The sequence below is a fragment of the Hypanus sabinus genome, chromosome 3 (genome assembly GCF_030144855.1).
Source record: "Hypanus sabinus isolate sHypSab1 chromosome 3, sHypSab1.hap1, whole genome shotgun sequence".
Classification (NCBI taxonomy): Eukaryota; Metazoa; Chordata; class Chondrichthyes; order Myliobatiformes; family Dasyatidae; genus Hypanus; species Hypanus sabinus.
The window spans coordinates 4,130,097-4,153,916 of record NC_082708.1 but is presented as its reverse complement, the minus strand read 5'-3'; the positions used below and the strand labels follow the sequence as shown (position 1 = coordinate 4,153,916).

The following is a 23,820-nucleotide window of genomic DNA, read 5'->3' as shown; positions in this document are numbered from 1 at the left end:
GCACAGGAAGCCAGAGAACGGATCAGGGCAGGAGCAGTAGGGGAGGTGTGAGGCTGTGAAGGGAGATGTGGGGACAGAGTGGCCGGGTGGTTGGGAAGCTGATCTCAGTTTACCTTGTGGAGGGCAGGCCCCATGACAGGCACCAAGAACCCATTGTGGACGTATTCGACCAGCTGGTTACGCACCAGAGGATGAGCAACCTAGAGAGAGCAAACAGTGGGAAGACGTCACACCACAAGGCGCCAGAGACCGCCCACTTGCCCCACACCAGCTCAACTTTCCAGGCACCTTTGAAATCTAAGTAAAAATAACTTTTAGAAATACAGCACAAAACAGGCTCTTCCAGCCCTTTGAGCCATGCCACCCAGTAACCCAGTTACTTAACCCTCGCCTATTCACAGCACAAGTTACAATGATCAATTAACCTACATCTGTAGACGGTGGGAGGAGAGCCGAGTATCCGGAAGAAGCCCATGCTCACACAAGGAGAACGTATAAACTTCTTACAGATGCCACTGCATTTGACCTCTGAACTCTGATACCCCGAGCTGCAATAGTTACGCTAACCTCTACACTACCACGGCACCCTAATAATAACTTACTTATAGAGCATTTCTGATACAGACAATGCAGTTGAAATTGATTTACGATGGGTTTAAAGTACAAACAGGAAAATCAGTGAGTTGTTTGTTCTGTCTCCTCTCCCGCTGTGTAAGGGGACACCCTTGCCCTTTATTAAGAAGAAGGAGCTTGTTGTGGTATGTCGAATTGTCGGGTGAACGATTAGTTTTTGTTGTACTGCAGATCGCGGTCTTTGCTATTGTTTGGTGGGTGGAGGGAAGGTGGGTGGAGGGAAGGTGGGGGAGGGTCGTTGCTTTGCTGCTGGTGCATGGGGGGGGAGTAGGGGCACTTTGGGGTTCTAATGTTTTAACTGTCTTCCATTCTTTTGAATGACACTTCTGGTTTTGTGAATGTCTGTGAAGAAAAAGAAATTCAGGATGTATATTGTATACAGTCTGTAAATAAATAGAACTATTGAAACTATTGAAATAAAAAAAATAAAGAAAAGAAAAAAAAGTTAGTTAAAAGCAAAGTTAAATACATCAGTGTTGAGCTGACATTTAAAAGTGTTAACTGAGTCTGCATCCCTTATAGTTTCAGATACTGAATTTCACAGTTTAGGAGTGTATCAGTGATGGACAACACACACAGCACTCTGTCACATGTACAGCCACCATGGGCAGGTTTGCTACAGCTGCTGGGGAGAGTTTAAACTAAGTTAGCAGGAGGCTGGGAACCGGTGTAATAGGGCTGAGGATGGGGCAGTTGGTGTACAAGTCGATACAGTGTGTAGTGAGACTGTGAGGAAGGACAGGAAGATGACAGGACAAAACTGCAGCCAGTGGAATGAGGTGTGGTGGAAAATTCAAAGACAGTAATGAGTTAAGGATGCTTCCAGAGGTTTTCGCAGACATGGGTGACTTCTTCCAGTTCAACTGCGAAACAGGTTAACCCTTCTGTCTTCATGTCTCTTTTCCCGTTTCCAAAGTGGCTGGGGTCCTGCTGGAGCCCATGATCTACAGCTGCAGCCAAACCACGTTCTTCACGGGTGGTGGGTCCTCACTCTTTGGAACTCACCAAGCAGCCTGGTGTTTCGGGATCACCAGGACCAGTCTGGAAGACGTGTGCCTTTGGGGTGCAGCCCTGTGGATGAGCCGATTCCTCACCGATGTTGCCGACTGAAACACCACGAGAAATCGAAACATCGAGACAGTGGATGCGGCTGTCAGAGGCCCCTGCACTCGAGTGATCTCTCTCTCGATGGTGAGAAAGAGTTCATCGATTCTCCAATCAGAGGGACTTTAATAAAAGACACTAGAGATTGTAACGTTAAAAAACAGAGAGCTGATGGCCCCCGCTCTCGGTGTGACAGGAGCAATATCTCTCTGTCCCTCATTAATGGGAGTGATAGCCTGTTGTGAGCTCAAAATGTTCGGAAGCACAACGGATTTTGATGGACTCTAGATCATGGTCTCAGCTTGCTATTGCTTGGTGGGTGGTGGGGGGGCTGATATTTTTGCTGGTGTACATGGGGTGGGGAGGACATGGGGAGGGTTGATGATTTTGCTGCTTTTGTGTGGGGGGAGGGGGGCTTTGGGGTTCTAACATTTTGCTTTCATTCATTCTCTGGGGTTTTATTTCTCAGTTTTGTGAATGTCTGCTGAGAGCAAGAATCTCAGGTTAGACACTGTATACATTCTCTGATAATTAAATGGACCCACTGAACACAGGACTTGAAGGTGTTATATTTGAATGCACAGAGTCTATCATGAGGGCAGAATTAGGCCCATCAATTCTGCTCCCACATTCAATCACGGCTGGTCCTTTCCTCCCCTTCTCAGCCTTACTCCCCCACCTTCTCTTTAGACGCCATGTCCAATCAAGAACCTATCGAGCTCTGCCTTGAATACACCCAATGATCTGGCCTCCACAGCTGCTTGTGGTAACAGATTCATCACCCTCTGGCTAAGGAAATTTCCCCGCATCTCTGTTTTAAATGGACGCCCCTTTATTCTGAGGCTGTGCCCTCTTGTCCTAGACTCCCCCACCATGGGAAACATCCTTTCCGCATCTACTCTGTCTAGGCCTTTCAACATTTGAAAGGTTTCAATGACATCCCCCCTCATCTTTCTAAATTCTGGCAAGTACAAACCTAGAACTATCAAGTGTTCTTCATGTGATAATCCTTTCATTCCCAGAATCATCCTTGTGAACCTCCTCTGAACCCTCTCCGATGCCAGCACATCTTTTCTTAGATGAGGAGCCCAAAACTGTTCACAATACTTAAGGCGAGGCCTCACCAGTGCCTTATAAAACCTCAGCATCACATCCCTGCTCTTGTATTCTAGACCTCTTGAAATGAATGCTAACATTGCATTTGCCTTCCTCAACACCGACTCAACCCGCAAGTTAACCTTCAGGGTGTTCTGCACAAGGGATCCCTAGTCCCTTTGCATCTCAGATTTTTGGATTTTCTCCCCCATTTAGAAAATACTCTGGTAGTAGAAGTAAATGTGCAAAGTGTATGACCATACATCTTCCAACATTGAATTTCATTTGCCACTTTCTTGTCCATTCTCCTAATCTGTTTAAGTCCTTCTACAGCCTACCTGTTTCCTCAACTCTACCTGTCCCTCCACCAATCTTCATATCACCTGCAAACTTGGCATTCCATCATCTAAATCATTGATATACAGCATAAAAAGAAGCTGTCCCAACACCGACCCCTGTGGAACCCCACTAGTCACTGGCAGCCAATTTTCATTCCCACTCACTGCCTTCCTCCAATCAGCCAATGCTCTGACCATGCCAGTAACTTTTCTGTAATATCATGGGCTCATAACTTGGTAAGCAGCCTCATATGTGGCAACCTATCAAAGCCCTTCTGAAAGTCCAAATATACAACATCCACTGCATCCCCTTTATCTATCTTACTTATAATCTCCTCAGAGAATTCCAACAGGTTTGTCAGGCTATATTTTCCCTGAAAGAAACCATGCTGACTGAGTACTTGGTGACACAGGACAGATAGGACAAACTCATTCCTAAGCTTGACTCCAACATCTTCCCAACCACTGAGGTCAGGCTAACTGGTCTATAATTTCCTTTCTGCTGCCTTCCTCCTTTCTTAAAAAGTGGAGTGACATTTGCAATTTTCCAGTCCTCTGGTACCATACCTGAGTTCAATGACTTTTGAAAGATTATTTCTAATATCACCACAATCTTTAACACTATCTCCTTCAGAACCCTAGGGTGCAGTTCATCTGGTCTAGGTGATTTATGTACCCTAGGTCTTTCAGCTTTTTGAGCACCTTCCCAATCCTCTATCTTCATGCTAATTTTTGCTTTGTTATATGCCCATCTTTTGTTTTTACCTTAGCTTTGACTTCCCTTGTCAGCCACGGTTGTATTATTTTGCCATTTGAGTATTTCTTCACTTCTGGGATATATCTGTCCTGCATCTTCCTCATATATACGAAATAAGATATACGAAAGGTTGATGATCTTTAAGTGTAGTTAGAGTGGGGAGGTATGCTGTTATGGGCATCATCGAGTCGTGGCTGAAATAAGATCATAGTTGGGAGCTTACTATCCAAGGATACACTTTGTATTGAAAGGACAGGCAGGTAGGCAGAGTGGGTGGGGTGGCATTTTTGTAAAAAAACTGAAATCATATTCTTATAAAGAGGTGACATAGGATGAGACGTAGAATCCTTATGGGTGGAGTTAAGAACTGCAAGGGGAAAAAGACGCTGAAGGACGTTATACACAAGCCCTTGAACAGTAGCCAGGATGTAGGCTACAAATTACAACAGGAGTTAGAAAAGGAATGTAGTAACGACAATCACAACCGAAAGAAAATCTGCAGATGCTGGAAATCTAAGCAACACACTCAAATGCTGGAGGAACTCAGCTGGCCAGGCAGTGTCCATGGAAAACAGTACAGTCAATGTTTGTTGAACCCATCTGGGTAGAGATTAGGAACAGCAAAGGGAAAAAAAAACACTGATGGGTGTTATATATCTGCCACCAAACAATAACATGACAGTGGCACAGGCAATAAACAGAAATACCTGAGGCATGTAAGAATGGAACAGCAGTTATTGTGGGGGATTTAACTTGCATATAGATTGTTGGTAGAATCTCAGATGGAGATGAGAAGGCATACACGAGTGAGATATGCGAACTAGTGGAATGATGTTGCAGCAATAACCTGGCACTCAACGTCAGTAAGACAAAAGAGCTGATTGTGGACTTCAGGAAGGGTAAGACGAAAGAACACATACCAATCCTCATAGAGGGATCAGAAGTGGAGAGAGTGAGCAGTTTCAAGTTCCTGGGTGTCAAGATCTCTGAGGACCTAACTTGGTCCCAACATATTGATGCAATTATAAAGAAGGCAAGACAGCAACTATACTTCATTAATAGTTTGAAGAGATTTGGCATGTCAACAAATACTCTCAAAAACTTCTATAGATGTACCACTCCATTAGTTGGTATATCTCACTCCAGTATGCCCCCTTGTCTCCATTTGAGATTCTACCAACAATGGTTGTATCATCAGCAAATTTATAGATGATATTTGAGCTATGCCTAGCCACAAAGTCATGAGTATAGAGAGAATAGGGCAGTGGGCTAAGCACACACACCTGAGGTACACCACTGTTGATCATTAGCAATCACCAATTTGCAAAGATTGTGGTCTTTCGCTTAGGAAGTTGAAGATCCAATTGCAGAGGGAGGTACAGAGGCCCAGGCAACTTCTCAATCTGGATTGTGGGAATGATGGTGTTAAATGCTGAGCTATAGTCAATGAACAGCATCCTGACGTAGGTGTTTGTATTGTCCAGGTGGTCTAAAGCCGTGTGAGGAGCCATTGAGATTGCATCTGCCATTGACGTATTGTGGCGATAAGGCAAATTGCAATGGGTCCAGGTCCTTGCTTATGCAGGAGTTCACTCTAGTCATGACCAACCTCTCAAAACATTTCCACACTGTAAGTGTGAGTGCTACAGTCAGTAAGGCAGCTCACATTATTCTTCTTAAGCACTGGTATAATTGATGACTTTTCAAAGCTAGTGGGAACTTCTGCCCATAGCAGTGAGAGGTTGAAAATTCCCTTGAATATTCCCGCCTGTTGGTTGGCATAAGTTTCCAGAGCCTTACCAGGTACTCCATCAGGACCTTCTGCCTTGCGAGTGTTCACTCTCTTTAAAGACAGTTTAACATTGACCTCTGAGACAGAGATCACAGGGTCATCAGGTGCAGCAGGGATCTTCACAGTTGTAGTTTTATTCTCCCTTTCAAAGCAGATATAAAAGGCATTCAGTTCATCTGGTAGTGAAGCATCACTGCCATTCATGCTATTGGGTTTCGCTTTGTAGGAAGTAATGTCTTACAAACCCTGCCAGAGTTGTCGTACATCCAATGTCACCTTTAACCTTGTTTGAAATTGCCTCTTCGCCCTTGAACTAGCTCTTCGCATGTCATACCTGGCTTTCTGGTGCAAACCCGGATCACCAGCCTTGAATGCCACAGATCCAGCCTTCAGCAGACAACATACCTCCTGGTTCATCCATGGCTTTTGATTTGGGAATCTACAGCAAGTCTTTGTAGGCGCACACTCATCCACACAGGTTTTAATGCAGTCGGTAACAACTGCAGCATACTCATCCAGGTTTGAAGATGAATCCCTGAATACAGTCCAGTCCACCGATTCAAAGCAGTCCTGTAGGTGCTCCTGTGCTTCCCTTGTCCAAACCTTCTTGGTCCTCACCACAGGTGCTGCAGTCTTCAGTCTCTGCCTATGCTCAGGGAGTAGAAGTACAGCCAGGTGGTCAGACTTCCTGAAGTGAGGGCGTGGAACAGCATGGCAGGCATTCTTGATGGTGGTGTAGCAATGGTCCAGTGTATAGTTTCGTCTGGTATTGCAAGTGATCTGTATATGGTAATTGCTTAGTCATTTTTTCAGACTGGCCTGGTTAAAATCTCCCAAAACGATGGTGAAGGCGTTAGGGTGCGCTGTTTTGTGCGTGTTCAAGTCAAGTCAAGTCATTGTCATTTCGACCATAATCTACTGGTACAATACACAGTAAAAATGAAACAGCGTTCCTCCAGGACCCTGGTGCTACATAAAACAACACAAAACTACACTAGACTATGTGAGACAGCATAAGGCTACACCAGACTACGTAAAACAACATAAAAACTGCACTAGACTACAGACCTGCGCAGGACCACATAAAGTGCAAGGCAGTACAATAATTAATAAACAAGACAATAGGCACAGTAAAGGACAAATTATAATATAATAATGAATGATGTAGGTGTCAGTCTAGACTCTGGGTATTGAGGAGTCTGATGGCTTGGGGGAAGAAACTGTTGCACAGTCTGGTCGTGAGAGCCCAAATGCTTCGCTACCTTTTGCCAGATGGCAGGAGGGAGAAGAGTTTATGTGAGAGGTGCATGGGGCCCTTCACAATACTGTTAACTTTGCAGGTGCAGTGTGTGGTGTAGATGTCTGTAATAATGGGAAGAGAGACCCTGATGATCTTCTCAGCTGACCTCACTATCCACTGCAGGGTCTTGCGATCTGAGATGGTGCAATTTCCGAACCAGGCAGTGATGCAGCTGCTCAGGATGCTCTCGATACATCCTCTGTAGAATGTGATGAGGATGGGGAGTGGGAGATGGACTTTTCTCAGCCTTCGCAGAAAGTAGAGATGCTGCTGGGCTTTCTTGGCTATGGAGCTGGTGTTGCAGGTCCAGGTGAGATTTTCCACCAGGTGAACACCAAGAAATTTGGTGCTCTTAATGATCTCAACGGAGGAGCCATCAATGTTGAGAGTGTTGATCCCATTGCTCAGAGCATCTAAAGCCTGATGGACATTGGCCTGAAGCAGAAGGTATACTGCTACCAGAATGATCCCAGAAATCTCCCATGATAGTTAAAATGGATGGCACTTTACTGCTGGATATTCCAGATCTACAGAGCAGAATTGGGACAGCACTGATATATTTGTGCACCAAGAAGAGTTGATCATGAGGCATACTCCTCCACCTCCGCTTTTGAGAGACTCTACAGATCTATCCTGACGGTGTTTAGTAAACCCATCAATCTGGATCACTGCATCCGGTATGGAAGGCGTTAACCAGGATTCCGTGACACAAAAGATGCACGCGGTCCTAATGTCCCTCTGATTCAGCACCCTAGCTCTGAGATCACTGATTTTATTCACCAAAGACTGTACGTTTGCCAGCAAGATGGTCAGTTTTGGGAGCTTAAAACCCCGTTTCCTTAAACACACTTGTAATCCCGCTCGTCACCCATGTGGAATCCGGCAAGGAATATGTCCACAATTGGCCTTGTTCGTTTAACCTCATTAACACATCTGTGTTGACTGTACTGACCTTGCAAGAAGTTGTGTTTTTCAGCTGAAACAAAAATATTTAATCGTACCCATTGAGAGTTCTTTTCCACACGAGTTGCCCTGGAAGGCAGAAGAAAGGCCAGTTCAGCTGACTTCAGTGGTTGGAAAGATGCTGGAGTCTATTATTGAGGATGAGGTTTTGGGAATCATGGAGGTGCATGATAAAATAGGACAAAGTCAAAATGGTTTACTTAAGGAGTAATCTGTTGGAGTTTTTTGAACAGGCAGGATAGACACAGGACAGTCAGTAAGACCATAAGACCATAGGATATACCAGCAGAAGTAGGCCATTCAGCCCATCGAGTCTGCTCCGCCATTCAATCATGGGCTGACCCAACTCTTCCAGTCATCCCCATTCACCTGCCTTCTCCCCATACCCTTTGATCCCTGGCTAATCAAGAACCTATCTATCTCTGCCTTAAATGCACCCAATGACTTGGCCTCCACAGCCGCTCGTAGCACCAAACTCCACAGATTTACCACCCTCTGACTGAAGTAATTTCTCCGCATCTCAGTTCAAAAAGGACGTCCTTCAATCCTGAAGTTGTGCCCTCTTGTTCTGGAATCCCCTACCATGGGAAATAACTTTGTCATATCTAATCTGTTCAGTCCTTTTAACATTTGGAATGTTTCTATGAGATTCCCCCTCATTCTCCTGAACTCCAGGGAATACAGCCCAAGAGCTGCCAGACATTCCTCATACAGTAACCCTCTCATTTCAGGAATCATTCTCGTGAATCTTCTCTAAACCTTCTCCAGTGTCAGTATATCCTTTCTAAAATAAGGAGCCGAAAACTGCACACAATACTTGGTGTGGTCTCACGAGTGCCTTATACAGCCTCAACATCACATCCCTGCTCTTATATTCTGTATCTCTAGAAATGAATGCCAACATTGCATTCGCCTTCTTCACCACCTTCTCAATCTGGAGGTGAACCTTCAAGGTATCATGTACAAGGACTCCCAAGTCCCTTTGCATCTCTGCATTTTGAATTCTCTCCCCATCTAAATAATATTCTGCCCATTGATTTCTTCCACCAAAGTGCATGACCATATACTTTACTACATTGTATTTAATTTGCCACTTCTTTGTCCATTCCCCTAAACTATCTAAGTCTCTCTGCAGGCTCCCTGTTTCCTCAACACTACCCTCTCCTCCACCCATCTTTGTATCGTCGGCAAAGTTAGCCACAAATCCATTAATTCCATAGTCCAAATCATTGACATACATCGTAAAAAGTAGCAGTCCCAACACCAACCCCTGTGGAACTCCACTGGTACCCGGCAAGCAGCCAGAATAGGATCTCTTTATTCCCACTCTCTGTTTTCTGCTGATCAGCCAATGCTCCACCCATGCTAGCAACTTCCCTGTAACTCCATGGGCTCTTATCTTGCTAAGCAGCCTCCTGTGCGGCACCTTGTCAAAGGCCTTCTGAAAATCCAAGTACATCACATCTACTGCATCTCCTTTGTCTACCCTGCTTGTAATTTCCTCAAAGAATTACAATAGGTTTGTCAGGCAGGATTTTCCTTTCAGGAAACCATGCTGGCTTTGGTCTATCTTGTCATGTGCCTCCAGGTACTCCATAATCTCATCCCTAACAATCGATTCCAAGAATTTCCCAACTGATGTCAGGCTAACAGGTCTATAGTTCCCTTTCTGCTGCCTTCCACCCTTCTTAAATAACGGAATAACATTTGCAATTTTCCAGTCATCAGGTACAATGCCAGAATCTATCAATTCTTGAAAAATCGTTGTTAATGCCTCCGCAATCTCTTCAGCTACTTCCTTCAGAACCTGAGGGTGCAGTCCATCAGGTCCAGGAGATATTTCCACCTCAGACCATTAAGTTTCCAGAGCACCTTCATCAGTTGTAATTTTCACTGCACAAACTTCACTTCCCTGACACTCTTTAAAGTCGGTGTACTGCAGACGTCTTCCACCGTGAAGACTGGTGAAAAATATACATTCAGTTCCTCTGCCACTTCTGCATCTCTCATTACAATAGCCCTAGTGTCATTTTCTATTAGTCCTATATCTACCCTTGACTCTCTTTTACCCTTCATAAATTTAAAAAAAGCATTTAGTATCTTCTTTCATATTAATCGCCAGCTTCCTTTCATAATTCATCTTTTCCTTCCTAATGACCTTCTTAGTTTCCTTCTGCAAGATTTAAAAATCTTCCCAATCCTCTATCTTTGGCTTCCTTGTATGCCCTCCCTTTTGCTTTTACTTTGGCTCTGACTTCACTTGTCAGCCATGGTAGTATCCTTCTTCCCTTTGAAAATTTATTTGAAATATATCTGTTCTGCAGTTCCCTCAGTGTTTGCAGAAACTCCAGCCATTGCTGTTCTGCTGTCCTTCCCACTAGTGTCCCTTTCCAGTCAACCTTGGTCAGTTCCCTTCTCGTGCCACTGTAATTTCCTTTATTCCATGAAATACTAACACATTGAAATGTTAGTTTCTCCTTCTCAAATTTCAAAGTGAACTTGATCATATTGTGATCACTGTTCCCTAAGGATTCCTTAACCTGAAACTCTCTTATCACCTCCAGATCATTGCACAACACCCAATCCAGTACAGCTGATCCCCTAGTGGGCTCAACAACAAGCTGTTCTAAAAAGCCATCCCTTAGACATTCTACAGATTCTCTCTCTTGAGAATAGTACTGGCCTGGTTTTCCCAATCCACTTTCATGTTAAAATCCCCAATGATTATCATGACATTGCCCTTCTGACACACCTTTTCTATCTCCTGCTGTAATTTGTAATCCACATCTCAGCTGCTGTTTGGAGGCCTGTATACAACTGCCATTAGGGTCCTTTTACCCTTGCCATTTCTTAACTCAACCCATAGAGACTCTATACCTTCCGATCCAATGTCATCCCTTTCTCATGATTTAATATTACTTCTCATACACAGGGCCACACCACCCCCTCTGCCTGTTAACCAATCTTTCTGATACACCATATATCCTTGGATGTTCAGCTCCCAATGGCAGTCATCCCTTAGCCAAGTTTCAGAGATGGCCACAATGTCATACTTGCCAATCTGTAGCTGAATTTCAAGATTGTTCATTTTGTTACTTAGTCTGCATACATTAAAATATAACAATTTCAGTCCAGTATTTGTTGCTTTCTGTTTTAACTGCACCATGCCTCTATTGCCCTGTAGCTCATCCCACTGGCTGTGATTTTGCCTCATCTCCTGCCTGTCCTTTCTATCATCTCTGTTGCACATTATCTTTGATTTATTTCTGTTTTCCCTTCCTCAACCCTATCACTCCAGTTCCCATCCCCCTGCCAAATTAGTTTAAACCCTCCTAACGGCTCTATCAAACCTGCCTGTTAGGACATTGGACCCCTTGGGTTCAGGTGTAAGCCATCCTTTCTGTACAGGTCGTACGTCCCTCAGAAGAGGCCCCAATGATCCAGGAACCCGAAGCCCTGTCCTCTACACCAGTCTCTCAGCCATGTATTAATATGCCTGATCATGCTATTCTTGCACTCGTTAGCACATGGCACAGGCAGCAATCCTGAGATTACTACCCTGGAGGTCCTGCTTTTCAGCTTCCTATCCAACTCCTTGAATTCTCTCTTCAGGACCTCCTCTCTTTTTCTACCGATGTCATTGGTACCAATGTGAACCAAGACTTCTGGCTGTTCACCCTCTCCCTTCAGAATGCTCTGCACTGGATCTGAGCATCCTGTGCCCTGGCACCTGGGAGGTTGTTTATTTGGATTTTCAGGTCTTTGACAAGGCGCTGCATAACAAGGAAAGAACCCATGGTATTACAGGAAAGATACTAGCATGGATAGAAGATTGGCGGACTGGCAGGAAACAAAGAGTCAGAATAAACTTGGCCTTTTCTCCTTGGAGCGACGGAGGATGACAGGTGACTTGATAGAGGTGTACAAGATAATCAGAAGCATTGATCGTGTGGATAGTCAGATGTCAGGGGTGTTTTTTTGCGCAGAGAGTGGTGAGTGCGTGGAATGGGCTGTCAGTAATGGTGACGGAGGTGGATACGACAGGGTCTTTTAAGAGACTCCTGGATAGGTACATGGAGCTTAGAAAAATAGAGGGCTATGGGTAACCCTAGGTAATTTCTAAGGTAAGGACATTTCAGGCACAACTTTGTGGGCTGAAGGGCCTGTATTGTGCTGTAGGTTTTCTATGCTTCTATTCTATGTTTAAACGGCATCTATTATGATTGGCTGCTGGTGACTAGTGGTGTTCCATAGGGGGTGGCATTGGAACTGCTTCTTTACACATTATATGTCATCAGTCTGGATAATCGAATTGATGTCTTTGTGGCCAAGTTTACAGATGATACAAAGGGAGGTGGAGGGGCAGGTAGTGTTGAGGAAGCAGGGAGTCTGCAGAAGGACTTAGATTGATTGGGAGAATGGGCAAAGAAGCAGCAGATGGAATGTAGTGTAGCAACGTGTCTGGTCATGCACTTCGGTAGAAGGAATAAAGGCATAGGCTATTTTCTAAATGGGGAGAAAATTTTTTAAAAACTGTGGTGCAAAGGGACTTGTACAAGATTCCCTAAACGTTCATTTGCAGGTAGAGCTGGTGGCAAGGAAGGCAAATGCAATTTTAGCACTCACTTTGAGAGGACTCGAATGTAGAGCAGGGATATGATGCTCAGGCTTGGTCTCCATTGTCCAATACAGAGCCAAGGTACCCGTTTACAGTATTCAACTTGTAACCCACTCTATGTATCAAGCCTCCAAACTTTTAGTTGGGATTTCAGAACGACAGATTATTCCAGGATGATTCCAGAGCTTCTCGATTTGATTCAATCCTGGCACTGCTCACAGGTAACTACTCTATATATAAAAACACATAACTCTCAATTAGATGCCAGCCTGCAGCTGGTGGCAGGAATCTGTTATTCTATCTATAATGCCCTTGTACACCTGGAATAAACTTCAGCCTGTTCACTCCCAGAATCTGTTACTCGACATATAAACCTTCAAACTCCTTAATTAGATCTGAGTCTGTAACACACATCGAGTATGTAAATCTCATAAAACTTTTACTTAGACCTGAAGCCTATTCCCAGGGATCCATCTACAGTGCCTATAAAAAGTATTCACCCCCCTTGGAAGTTTTCATATTTTATTGTTTTACAGCATTGAATCACAGTGGATTTAATTTGTCTTTTTTGACACTGATCAACAGAAAACAAACTTTCGTGTCAAAGTGAAAACAGATTTCTAAAATTGGTCTAAATTAATTACAAATATAAAACACAAAATAGTTGATTGCTCAATTACTCACCCCCTTCAAGTCAGTATTTTGCAGATGCACCTTAGGCAGGAATTACAGCCTTGAGTCTATGTGGATAGGTCTCTATCAGCTTTGCACTCCTGGGCACAGCAATTCTTCCCCATTCTTCTTTACAACACAGCTCAAACTGTGTCAGATTGCATGGGGATTGTCAGTGAACAGCCCTTTTCAAGTCCAGTCTCAAATTCTCTAATGGATTGAGGTCTGGACTCTGACTTCTCCACTCCAGGACATTAACTTTGTTGCTTTTAAGCCGTTCATGTGTAGCTTTACGCTTGGGGTCATTGCCTCGCTGGAAAACAAATCTTCTCCCAAGTCGCATTTCTCTTGCAGACTGCATCAGGTTTTCCTCCAGGTTTCCCTGTATTTGCTGTATTCATTTTAACCTCTACCTTCACAAGCCTTCCAGGGCCTGCTGCAGTGAAGCAAGGGGCTGAATACTTAAGTTATATGTTTAATTAATTTAAATCACTTTGTAATGATGTTCTCTTTTGACACAAAAGAGCTTTTTTCTCTTGATTAGTGTCAAAAAAGCCCCAAATTAAATCCTTTGTGATTCAATGTTGTAAAACAATAAAAAATGAAAACTACCAAGGGGGATGAATACTTTTTATAGGCACTGAAGATCGCTAAACCCATGGGTTATATCCCAGTCTGTAATCCATTTGTGGGGGTCTGTTATTCTATACATAAACCTCCCAACCCATGGACTAGATCCCAGTCTGTAACCTATTCCTGGGCATCTGTTATTAAATATATATATCCCCAAATCCATGGATTTGATCCCTATCTGTAACCTACTTCTGGGAATCTGCTATTTTATATATAAATCTCTCAAACTCCTGGATTAGATGCCAGCCTGTAACCCACTCCGGGAGATCTGTTATTCTAAATATAGACCATAAGACCAGAAGACTTAGGAGCAGAATTAGGCCATTTGGCCCATCGAGTCTGCTCTGCCATTCAATCATAGTTGATTCTTTCCCCCCTTCTCAGTCCCTTTAACCAGCCTTTTCCCTATAACCCTTGATGCTGTGTCCATATTGCTCCATACTGCCAAATCATATTGTTTCCTTGTAGCCCGATAGCACATGCTTTGCGGCCTAGTGGTTGGGGACCACTGCTCTAACCATGCCAGTACTTGCCTGTAATACCACATGCTCTTAACTTGGTAAGCAGTCTCACGTGTGGCACCTTGTCAAAGTCCAAATATATAGCATCCACTGCATCCCCTTTATCTATCCTACTTGTAATCTCCTCAAAGAATTCCAACATGTTCATGGGTTTTCCCTGAAGGAAACCGTGCTGACTTTGACATTGTCTTCCACAGTGAAGACTGATGCAAAATACTTATTTAGTTCACCTGCCATCTCCTTGGCCCCAGTTACTATTTCTCCAGCCTCATTTTCTAACAGTCCTATATCCACTCTCACCTTGCTTTTATTTTTTATATACTTGAAAAAGCTTTTACTACCCACTTTGATATTGTTTGCTAGCTTGCTTTCATGTTTCCTTTTTTCACTCCTAATGATTCTTTTAAAAGTTTCCCTCCCCATCCTCTATTTTTCCAATATTTTTTGCTTTGCTTATGCCCTCTCTTTTGATTTTACATTAGCTTTAAATTCTTTTGCCAGACACTGTTGTACTATTCTGCCACTTGAGTATTTCTTTGTTTTTGGAATATATCTATCCTGTGCCTTCCTCATTTTCCCCAGAAACTCTCACCATTGCTGCTCTACTGACATCCCTGCCAGCAGCTCCATCAAATCAACTTTGACCAACTCCTCTCTCATACCACTGTAATTTCCTTTACTCCACTGAAATACTGCTATGTCAGACTTTACTGTCTCCCTGTCAAATTTCAATTTGAACTCAATCATATTGTGTTCACTGGCTCCTAAGGGTTCTTTTACCTTAAGCTCCCTAATCACCTCCAGTTCATTACATAACACCCAATCTTGTATAGCTGATTCCCGAATAGGCTCAATGACAAACTGCTCTAAAAAGCCATCCCTTAGGCATTCAGCAAACTCATTCTCTTTAGATCCATTACCAACCTGATTTTCCCCAATCAACCTGCATGAGAAATGGGTTAAAAATTCTATATCTTAATGCACGAAGTGTCAGAAATAAGGCGGATGAGCTTGAAGCTCAGGTGCGAATGGGTAACTATGAAGTTGTTGGGATAACGGAGACATGGCTGCAGGGAGATCAGACCTGGGAAATGAATGTACAAGGGTATACGTGCTATCGTAGGGACAGAAATGTGGGCAGAGGGGGTGGGGTGGCCCTGTTGGTGAGGAATGAGATTCAGACCTTTGCAAGGGGGGACATAGGATCAGGAGAAGTAGAGTCTGTGTGGATAGAACTGAGGAACAGTAAGGGCAAAAGGACCTTAATGGGTGTTGTCCACAGGCCCCCAAACTGTAGCATGGATATTGGGTGCAAGTTGAATAGGGAGTTAACATTGGCATGTGGCAAAGGTAATGTCACAGTAGTTATGGGGGATTTCAACATGCAGGTGAACTGGGAGAATCAGGTTGGTGCTGGACCACAGGATGTAGAGTGCCTATGGGATGCATTCTTGGAACAGCTTGTATGAGAGCCGACCAGGGACAAGGCTATTCTGGATTTAGTGTTGTGTAATGAACAGGATTTGATAAGTGATCTTGCAGTAAAGAAGCCATTAGGAGGTAGTGATCATAATATGATGTTTTTATCTGCAATTTGAGAAGGATAAGGGCAGCTCGGAGGTGTCAGTGTTGCGGATGAACAGGGGAAACTATGGAGCCTTGAGGGAGGAGCTGGCCAAAGTTGACTGGACGGATAGCCTAGCAGAAAAGACAGTGGAACAGCAATGGCAGGTATTCTTGGGAATAATGCACAAGGTGCAAAATCAGTTCATCCCCCAGAGAAGGAAGGATTCAAAGGGGGGAAAGGGGACACAGTGGTTGACAAAGGAAGTCAGAGATTGCATAGCATTAAAAAAAGGAAGTATGACAGAGCTAAGGTGAGTGCGAGGACAGATGATTGGGAAGCTTTTAAGGAACAACAGAACTTAACTAAAGAGACAATACAGGGAGAAAAAATGAGGTACGAATGCAAGCTAGCCTGGAATATAAAGGAAGATAGCAAAAGCTTTTTTTAGGTATGTGAAGAGAAAGAAGATAGTTAAGAACAATGTTGGGCCCTTGAAGAATGAATTGGGTGAAATTGTTATGGGAAACAGAGAAATGGCAGAAGAATTTAATGAGTACTTTAGATCTGTTTTCACTAAGGAAGACACAAGCATTCTCCCAGATGTATGGATGGGCCAAGGACATAGGGTAACAGAGGAAATGAAACAGATTGACATTAGGAAGGAAACAGTGATGAGAAGACTGATGGGACTGAAGGCCGACAAATCCCCAGGTCCAGATGGTCTGCATCCTAGGGTACTAAAGGAGGTGGCCCTGGAAATTGCGGATGCATTGGTAATCATTTTCCAATGTTCCTTAGATTCAGGATCAGTTCCTGAGGATTGGAGAATGGCTAATGTTATCCCACTTTTTAAGAAAGGAGGGAGGGAGAAAACAGAGAACTATAGATCTGTCAGCCTGACATCGGTGGTGGGGAAGATGCTAGAGTCCATTATTAAGGATGAAATAACGGCATATCTAGATAGCAGTGACAGGATTGGGCCGAGCCAGCATGGATTTACCAAGGGTAAATCATGCTTGACTAATCTGTTGGGAGTTTTTCGAGGATGTAACCAGGAAGTTAGACGGGGGAGATCCAGTGGATGTAGTGTACCTCGATTTTCAGAAGGCATTTGATAAGGTCCCACATAGGAGATTGGAGGGTAAAATCAAAGCTCAGGGCATCGGGGGGAAGACATTGACATGGATAGAAAACTGGTTGGCAGATAGAAAGCAAAGGGTAGCGGTGAATGGGTGTTTCTCAGAATGGTAGGTGATGACTAGTGGGGTGCCACAGGGCTCGGTATTGGGACCACAGCTGTTTATGATTTACGTCAATGATTTGGATGAAGGCATTGAAAATAACATCAGCAAATTTGCTGATGATTCTAAGATGGGCGGCAGTGTGACATGTGATGAGGATGTTAGGAGAATTCAGGGTGACTTGGATAGGCTGGGTGAGTGGGCAGATACTTGGCAGATGACGTTTAATGTGAATAAGTGTGAGGTTATCCACTTTGGGAGTAAGAACAGGAAGGCAGATTATTATCTGAACGGTGTAGAGTTAGGTAAGGGAGAAATACAAAGAGATCTAGGAGTCCTTGTTCATCAGTCACTGAAGGTGAATGAGCAAGTGCAGCAGGTAGTGAAGAAGGCTTATGGAATGTTGGCCTTTATTACAAAGGGAATTTAGTACAAGAGCAAGGAAATCTTCTTGCATTTGTACAGAGCCCTGGTGAGACCACACCTGGAGTATTGTGTACAGTTTTGGTCTCCAGGGTTAAGGAAGGACATCCTGGCTGTAGAGGAAGTGCAGCGTAGATTCACGAGGTTAATTCCTGGGATGTCTGGACTGTCTTACGCAGAGAGGTTAGAGAGACTGGGCTTGTACACGCTGGAATTAAGGAGACTGAGAGGGGATCTGATTGCAACATATAAGATTATTAAGGGATTGGACAAGATAGAGGCAGGAAATATGTTCCAGATGCTGGGCATGGTATGAGAATAAGGGGTAGGTCATTTAGGACAGAGTTAAGGAAAAACTTCTTCTCCCAGAGAGTTGTGGGGGTCTGGAATGCACTGCCTCGGAAGGCAGTGGAGGCCAATTCTCTGGATGCTTTCAAGAAGGAGCTAGATAGGTATCTTATGGATAGGGGAATCAAGGGATATGGGGACAAGGCAGGAACCGGGTATTGATAGTAGTTGATCAGCCATGATCTCAAAATGGCAGTGCAGGCTCGAAGGGCCGAATGGTCTAATTCTGCACCTATTGTCTATTGTCCTTTTAACTCAACCCACAAGGATTCAACATCTTCCGATCCTGTGTCACATCTTTCTACTGATTTGATGCCATTCTTTACCAGCAGAGCCATGCCACTCCTCTGCCTGCCTTCCTATCTCTCCGATACAACGTGAAACCTTAGACACTCAGATTCCAACTACAACCATCCTTCAGCCATGATTCAGTGATGGCCACAACATCATACCTGACGATCTGTAATAGTACAAGATCATCCAACTTACTTCTGTTACTCTGTGCACTGAGATATAACATTTGGGTACTATATTTGCTATCATTTTTGATTCTGCATCCCCAATGCACTGATATTCACCCTGCTGGCTGTAATTTTGTCCTGCCTGCCCTTCCTGACAGTCTGACTGCATGCTGTCTTTGCTTTTTTACCATCTGTCCCATCCTGAGTCTGGTACAGTACAAAGTAAAAACGAGACAACGTTTTTCAGGACCATGGTGTTACATGACACAGTACAAAAACTAGACTGAACTACGTAAAAAAGAAAAACACAAAAAAAAACTTCACTCCCAGGACTGTGTAAAGTGCACAAAACAGTGCAGGCATTACAATATATAATAAACAAGACTACAGGGCAGAACAGTAAGACTCTTGGCAGTGTGGAGGATCAGAGGGATCTTGGGGTCCGAATCCATAGGACACTCAAAGTACCTGCGCAGGTTGACTCTGTGGTTAAGAAGGCGTACGGTGTATTGGCCTTCATCGATCGTGGAATTGAATTTAGGAGCTGAGAGGTAATGTTGCAGCTACATAGGATCCTGGTCAGACTCCACTTGGAGTACTGTGCTCAGTTCTGGTCACCTCACTACAGGAAGGATGTGGAAACTATAGAAAGGGTGCAGAGGAAATTTACAAGGATGTTGCCTGGATTGGGGAGCATGCCTTATGAGAATAGGTTGAGTGAACTCGGCCTTTTCTCCTTGGAGCGAAGGAGGATGAGAGGCGACCTTATAAGAGGTGTACAAGATGATGAGAGGCATTGATTGTGTGGATAGTCAGAGGCTTTTTCCCAGGGCTGAAATGGTTGCCACAAGAGGACAGAGGTTTAACGTGCTGGGAAGTAGGTACAGAGGAGATGTCAGAGATAAGTTTTTTACTCAGAGAGTGGTGAGAGTGTGGAATGGGCTGCCAGCAACGGTAGTGGAGAGGGATATGATAGGGTCTTTTAAGAGGCTTTTAGATAGGTACATGGAGCTTAGTAAAATAGAGGGCTACAGGTAAGCCTAGTATTTTCTAAGGTAGGGACTTTGTGGGCCGAAGGGCCTGTATTGTGCTGTAGATTTTCTGTGTTTCTATGTTTCTCCAAACCATTGGATTAGATCCCAGTCTGTAACCCATTCCTGGGGATCTGTTGTTCATTATATATCCCTGAATGTCAGGATTAGTCACTCCGAGGATCTGGTAATCTGTGTATAAGAACACTCAGTGGCCGATGTGCTTTTCTGCTGCCAACCATTGCAAGGTTCAACGTGCTGTGCATTCAGAGATGCTCTTCTGCACACCACTGTTATAACACGTGGTTATTCGAATTACTGTCACCTTCCTGTCAGCTTGAACCAGTCTGGCCATTCTCCTCTGACCTCTCTTAGTAACAAGTCTTTTTCACCCGCACAACTGCCATTTCACTGGATGTCTTTTACATCTGTTTCTATAATCTCTCGGGGCTGTTGTGCACGGAAATCCCAGGAGAGCAGCAGTTTCTGAGATACTCAGACCACCCCATCTGGCACCAATAATCATTCTGTGGTCAGCATCACTTAAATCACATTTCCTCCTCATTCTGATGCTTGGTCAGAACAGCAACTGAACTTCACGACCATGTCTGCATGCTTTATGCACTGAATTGTTGCCACGTGACTGGCTGATTAGATATTTGCATTAACGAGGTGTACAGGTCTACCCAATAAAGTGGCCACTGAGCGTATGAACTCTCTGTAGAGCCTATTTTTAGATCCCTTATGTTACTGATGAAACCATCACCTTGTGAATGAAGTTGTTACATGTTAATTGAATTGAAACACACCGTGAAATGAGTCGTTTGTGTCAATGACCAGCACAGTCCGACAATGTGCTGGGAGCAGATTGCAAGTATCACCATACTTCCAGTGTCACAACTCATTAACCCTAACCCGTATGTCTTTGGAACGAGCGAGTTGAGAGGAAATGCTCACAGTCAAGGGGAGAATGTACAAACTCCTTACAGAGACCGGCAGAAACGGAACCCGGGATGCTGGTGCAGTAAAGCATTCTGCTAATCATGACGTTGATTTGGCGTGGCAGTGAGTGAATGGTGTGGTGCTGACAGTTCCTACCTGGATAACAGCATTGCAGAACTCCAGCGAGTTCATGAACATGGCAATAGAGGGAACGCCAACCCAGTCTTCACGGCGCAGTGCGTGCCAGTCATCCCCCCGCACCTCAATCTTCCGCGGCAACGATGAGTATAGTGCACTCAGCCCTGTGGCAAGCACCTGGGGGAGGAGGGTAGCAGGTCCGGGGGGGGGGGGGAGGTAAACGGTTAGGGAGAAGGGTACATGGGAAGAAAACACTGCCCCTCCCCATCTTTACTCTGTCCCGCACCAACCTTCCCTACCACCCTTGCTGCTTCCCCTCCCTCACCTCCCTCCTCTCCCCTCACCCTCCTTCCCCTCACTTGCCTCCCTCCATCGTTCCCTTCATCTCCCTCTCTCCTATTCCTGCCCCACTGACCGCCCTCACCCTCGGACCTACCCTGTCCCCATGCTCCATCCCCTCCCAGCAGGCCAAGCTGGTCACTCACAGGGCAGAAGTAGGAGTTGTTGGCGATGTAGCTGCCCACGGTGTTGCTGCCGGCGGACATTCCCATGATGAGGAGCAGCGCGTCACGCGCCTGCTGCCCGATTAGGCCCTCGCGATGGATGAATGGCACGAGGATGGAGAAGATGAGGAGGTTGGCGGGGCGCTGGCTAGCCTCAGTGTGGACGAAGAGCTCGAGGACGGAAGGCTCCTTGGAGAGCGACACACACACCTGATTGAGGAGGAGCACAAGGCTGTTTTCCAGAGATGGAGAGCGTGGCTCGGTGCATGCCCCCAGCAGCCTCATCAGGGCATGGAGGATGGGCTTGTGCCGTAGGAGGGGCTGCTGTGACTGGCTGACCAGCAGGTCAAACAGTTTAAGCTGCTCGATCTTGTCGCTGTCATCAGGTTGCCGATGCAGAGTCCAGCACAGCAGCCGGTCCAGCACATCCTCGAGAATCACCAGCTCAAGGATGGGCCCCATTCCTCTCCCCTCGGGCACCCTTTCCTCCGCCAGCAGGTACACCATCTGGTCAGTGTGGTTGCGCACGGCGCTCACCTCATCCGCCATCCGTGGGTCCCGCTGTTCCAAGATACGGCTCACCTGTAACACCAAACGGTGGCACGTCAGTTGGATAAGGTGGAGAGAGGAAGGGTTAGAAGGAGAGGGATGGGGAGGGAGGGGAGAGAGGGAAGAGGAAATGGGAGATGGAGGAAGACAGGGAAAGAGGTACTGAAAGGTAGAGGAAAGAGATGGAGGGGAGAGTGAAAGGTAAGGGGTGAGATACGGGAGGAAACGGGAGAGTGGGAGGTGAGAGCGGGCAAGAGGTAGAAAAGACGGGGAAATAAGAGAGGGGGAAGAGAGAGTGAGGGTTGGGTGAAGAAAGAGAGGAGAGAAGGGGTAGAGGAGAGAGATGTGGAGAACGAGGGAAAAGAGGGGGAGGTAGGGCAGTGCGAGATGAAAGGGATTGTAGAACTGGGGAGAGGGGAGAGGAGAGTGACAAAGGGAGAGGGAGCACAAAGAGAGGGAGAGAGGAGGAGTGGAGAAGGTGGGGAAACCTAAAGGGTGGAGGATCTGTGGTGGGGTTTCAGAAGGGGTAAGAGGGAGAGAGTCTGGCATCCAGTCAACAGCTCCCATCTGGTGAGCACTTTCACCCCAAAACCCCCAGCTTCCCTCTCTATGGAAATGCTTCTCCTTGAAATTTAAGCTGAGCCCAGGCTGCAGACAAAGCTGTGGGTCAACGTTGCCCTCCGGGGTGGGGGGAGATGTTTACAGATGAGCCCCTCCCTGCCTACACGCCCCCCCACCCCCCAAAGTGGGAACTCCGTAACTGACTGGGCACCACAGCCGTAGCAGGGGTCACTACTAATTCTACCTGCCCTTGCAGTAGTCCGGGTGAGATCAGTCCATCAGGTCTCATGGTACCACTGGGAAGGGTGAACAGCTGTAAGTTCCTGGGAGTCAACATCTCTGAGGATCTATCCTGGGTCCAACATATTGATGCAATTACAAAGAAGGCACAGCAACTATACCATTGGGAGTTTGTGGAGACTTGGTATGTGCAAATTTCTACAGATGTATTGTAAGGAGCATTCTAACTGGTTTCATCACTGCCTGCTTGGTATGGGGGCAGAACAGCTGCAGAATGTGTAAACTCAGTCACCTCCATCATGGGCACAAGCATCTCAAACCTCCACAGACAGGGTCATCTGGACTGCTTATTAGAACACCTCTCAAAACTTCATAGACGTTGTCATCTGTTCTGTCCATCAGAACACATCTCAAACCTCCACAGACAGAGTTAATCATATTGTCATAACTCTCAAACCTCCAGACAAGTGCATGATTGTTGCCGACTGAAACACCTCTCAATGCTCCACAGAGAATTCGTGCTGTCCATTGGAACACCTCTCAAACCTCCACAGTCAAGGTCAACCCACTATCTATTAGAACACCTCTCAAACCTCCACAGTCAAGGTCAACCCACTATCTATTAGAACACCTCTCAAACCTCCACAGTCAAGGTCAACCCACTATCTATTAGAACACCTCTCAAACCTCCACAGTCAAGGTCATCCCACTATCTATTAGAACACCTCTCAAACCTCCACAGTCAAGGTCAACCCACTATCTATTAGAACACCTCTCAAACCTCCACAGTCAAGGTCAACCCACTATCTATTAGAACACCTCTCAAACCTCCACAGTCAAGGTCAACCCACTATCTATTAGAACACCTTTCAAACCTCCACAGCAAAGGTCATTCATGCTGTCCATTAGACCATCTCTGAAAATTCCACAGACAAGGATGTATGTGCGGTTTGTTATTACTCCTCTTAAACCTCCACAGACATGGTCATCTGTGCTCTCCACTGGAACACCTCCCAAACTTTGACAGACATGGTCATCTGTGCTGCCCATTGGAACACCTCCCCACAGATAAAAACATCCATGCTAAATATTAGAACTCCTCTCAAAACTCTACAGACAGGGTCATCTCTAATGGACAGACAAGGCTATCCGTGTTGTGCATTGAAACACCTCTCAAACCTCCAGAGAACATGCACATGGTTTGAGCTTTCTTAGCCATTCAGCCGTGAGATAAACTGGTAAGTCTGCTCTGCACTTCTTCCAAGGATGGTCTGTATACTGAGATTCAAAAGTTCAAGGGTTCATTCATTATTAAAGTAAACAATTCTCAAATTCTTTAGCTCTTTCTGTAGCCATGAAACCAAGAAAGAAAGGCAGCACGATCATCAAT

General features: G+C 45.1%; 1 protein-coding gene across 6 annotated transcripts in view; it reads right to left on the bottom strand.

The window, feature by feature from the left end:
- Positions 1-23,820, bottom strand: part of fhip1b (FHF complex subunit HOOK interacting protein 1B) — a 115,678-nt gene that overhangs the window by 37,723 nt on the left and 54,135 nt on the right. For 4 of the 6 annotated variants that reach the window (XM_059963559.1, XM_059963560.1, XM_059963561.1 and 1 more), the window contains 3 exons: positions 21,063-21,662; positions 20,596-20,754; positions 114-200 (listed from right to left, as the gene is read on the bottom strand). In XM_059963559.1, coding sequence (XP_059819542.1) covers positions 114-200; positions 20,596-20,754; positions 21,063-21,662 — 846 coding nt within the window. Of the gene's footprint in view, positions 1-113; positions 201-20,595; positions 20,755-21,062; positions 22,493-23,820 lie in introns of those variants that run through there. The other 2 variants (XM_059963557.1, XM_059963558.1) reach the window with 2 other exon arrangements.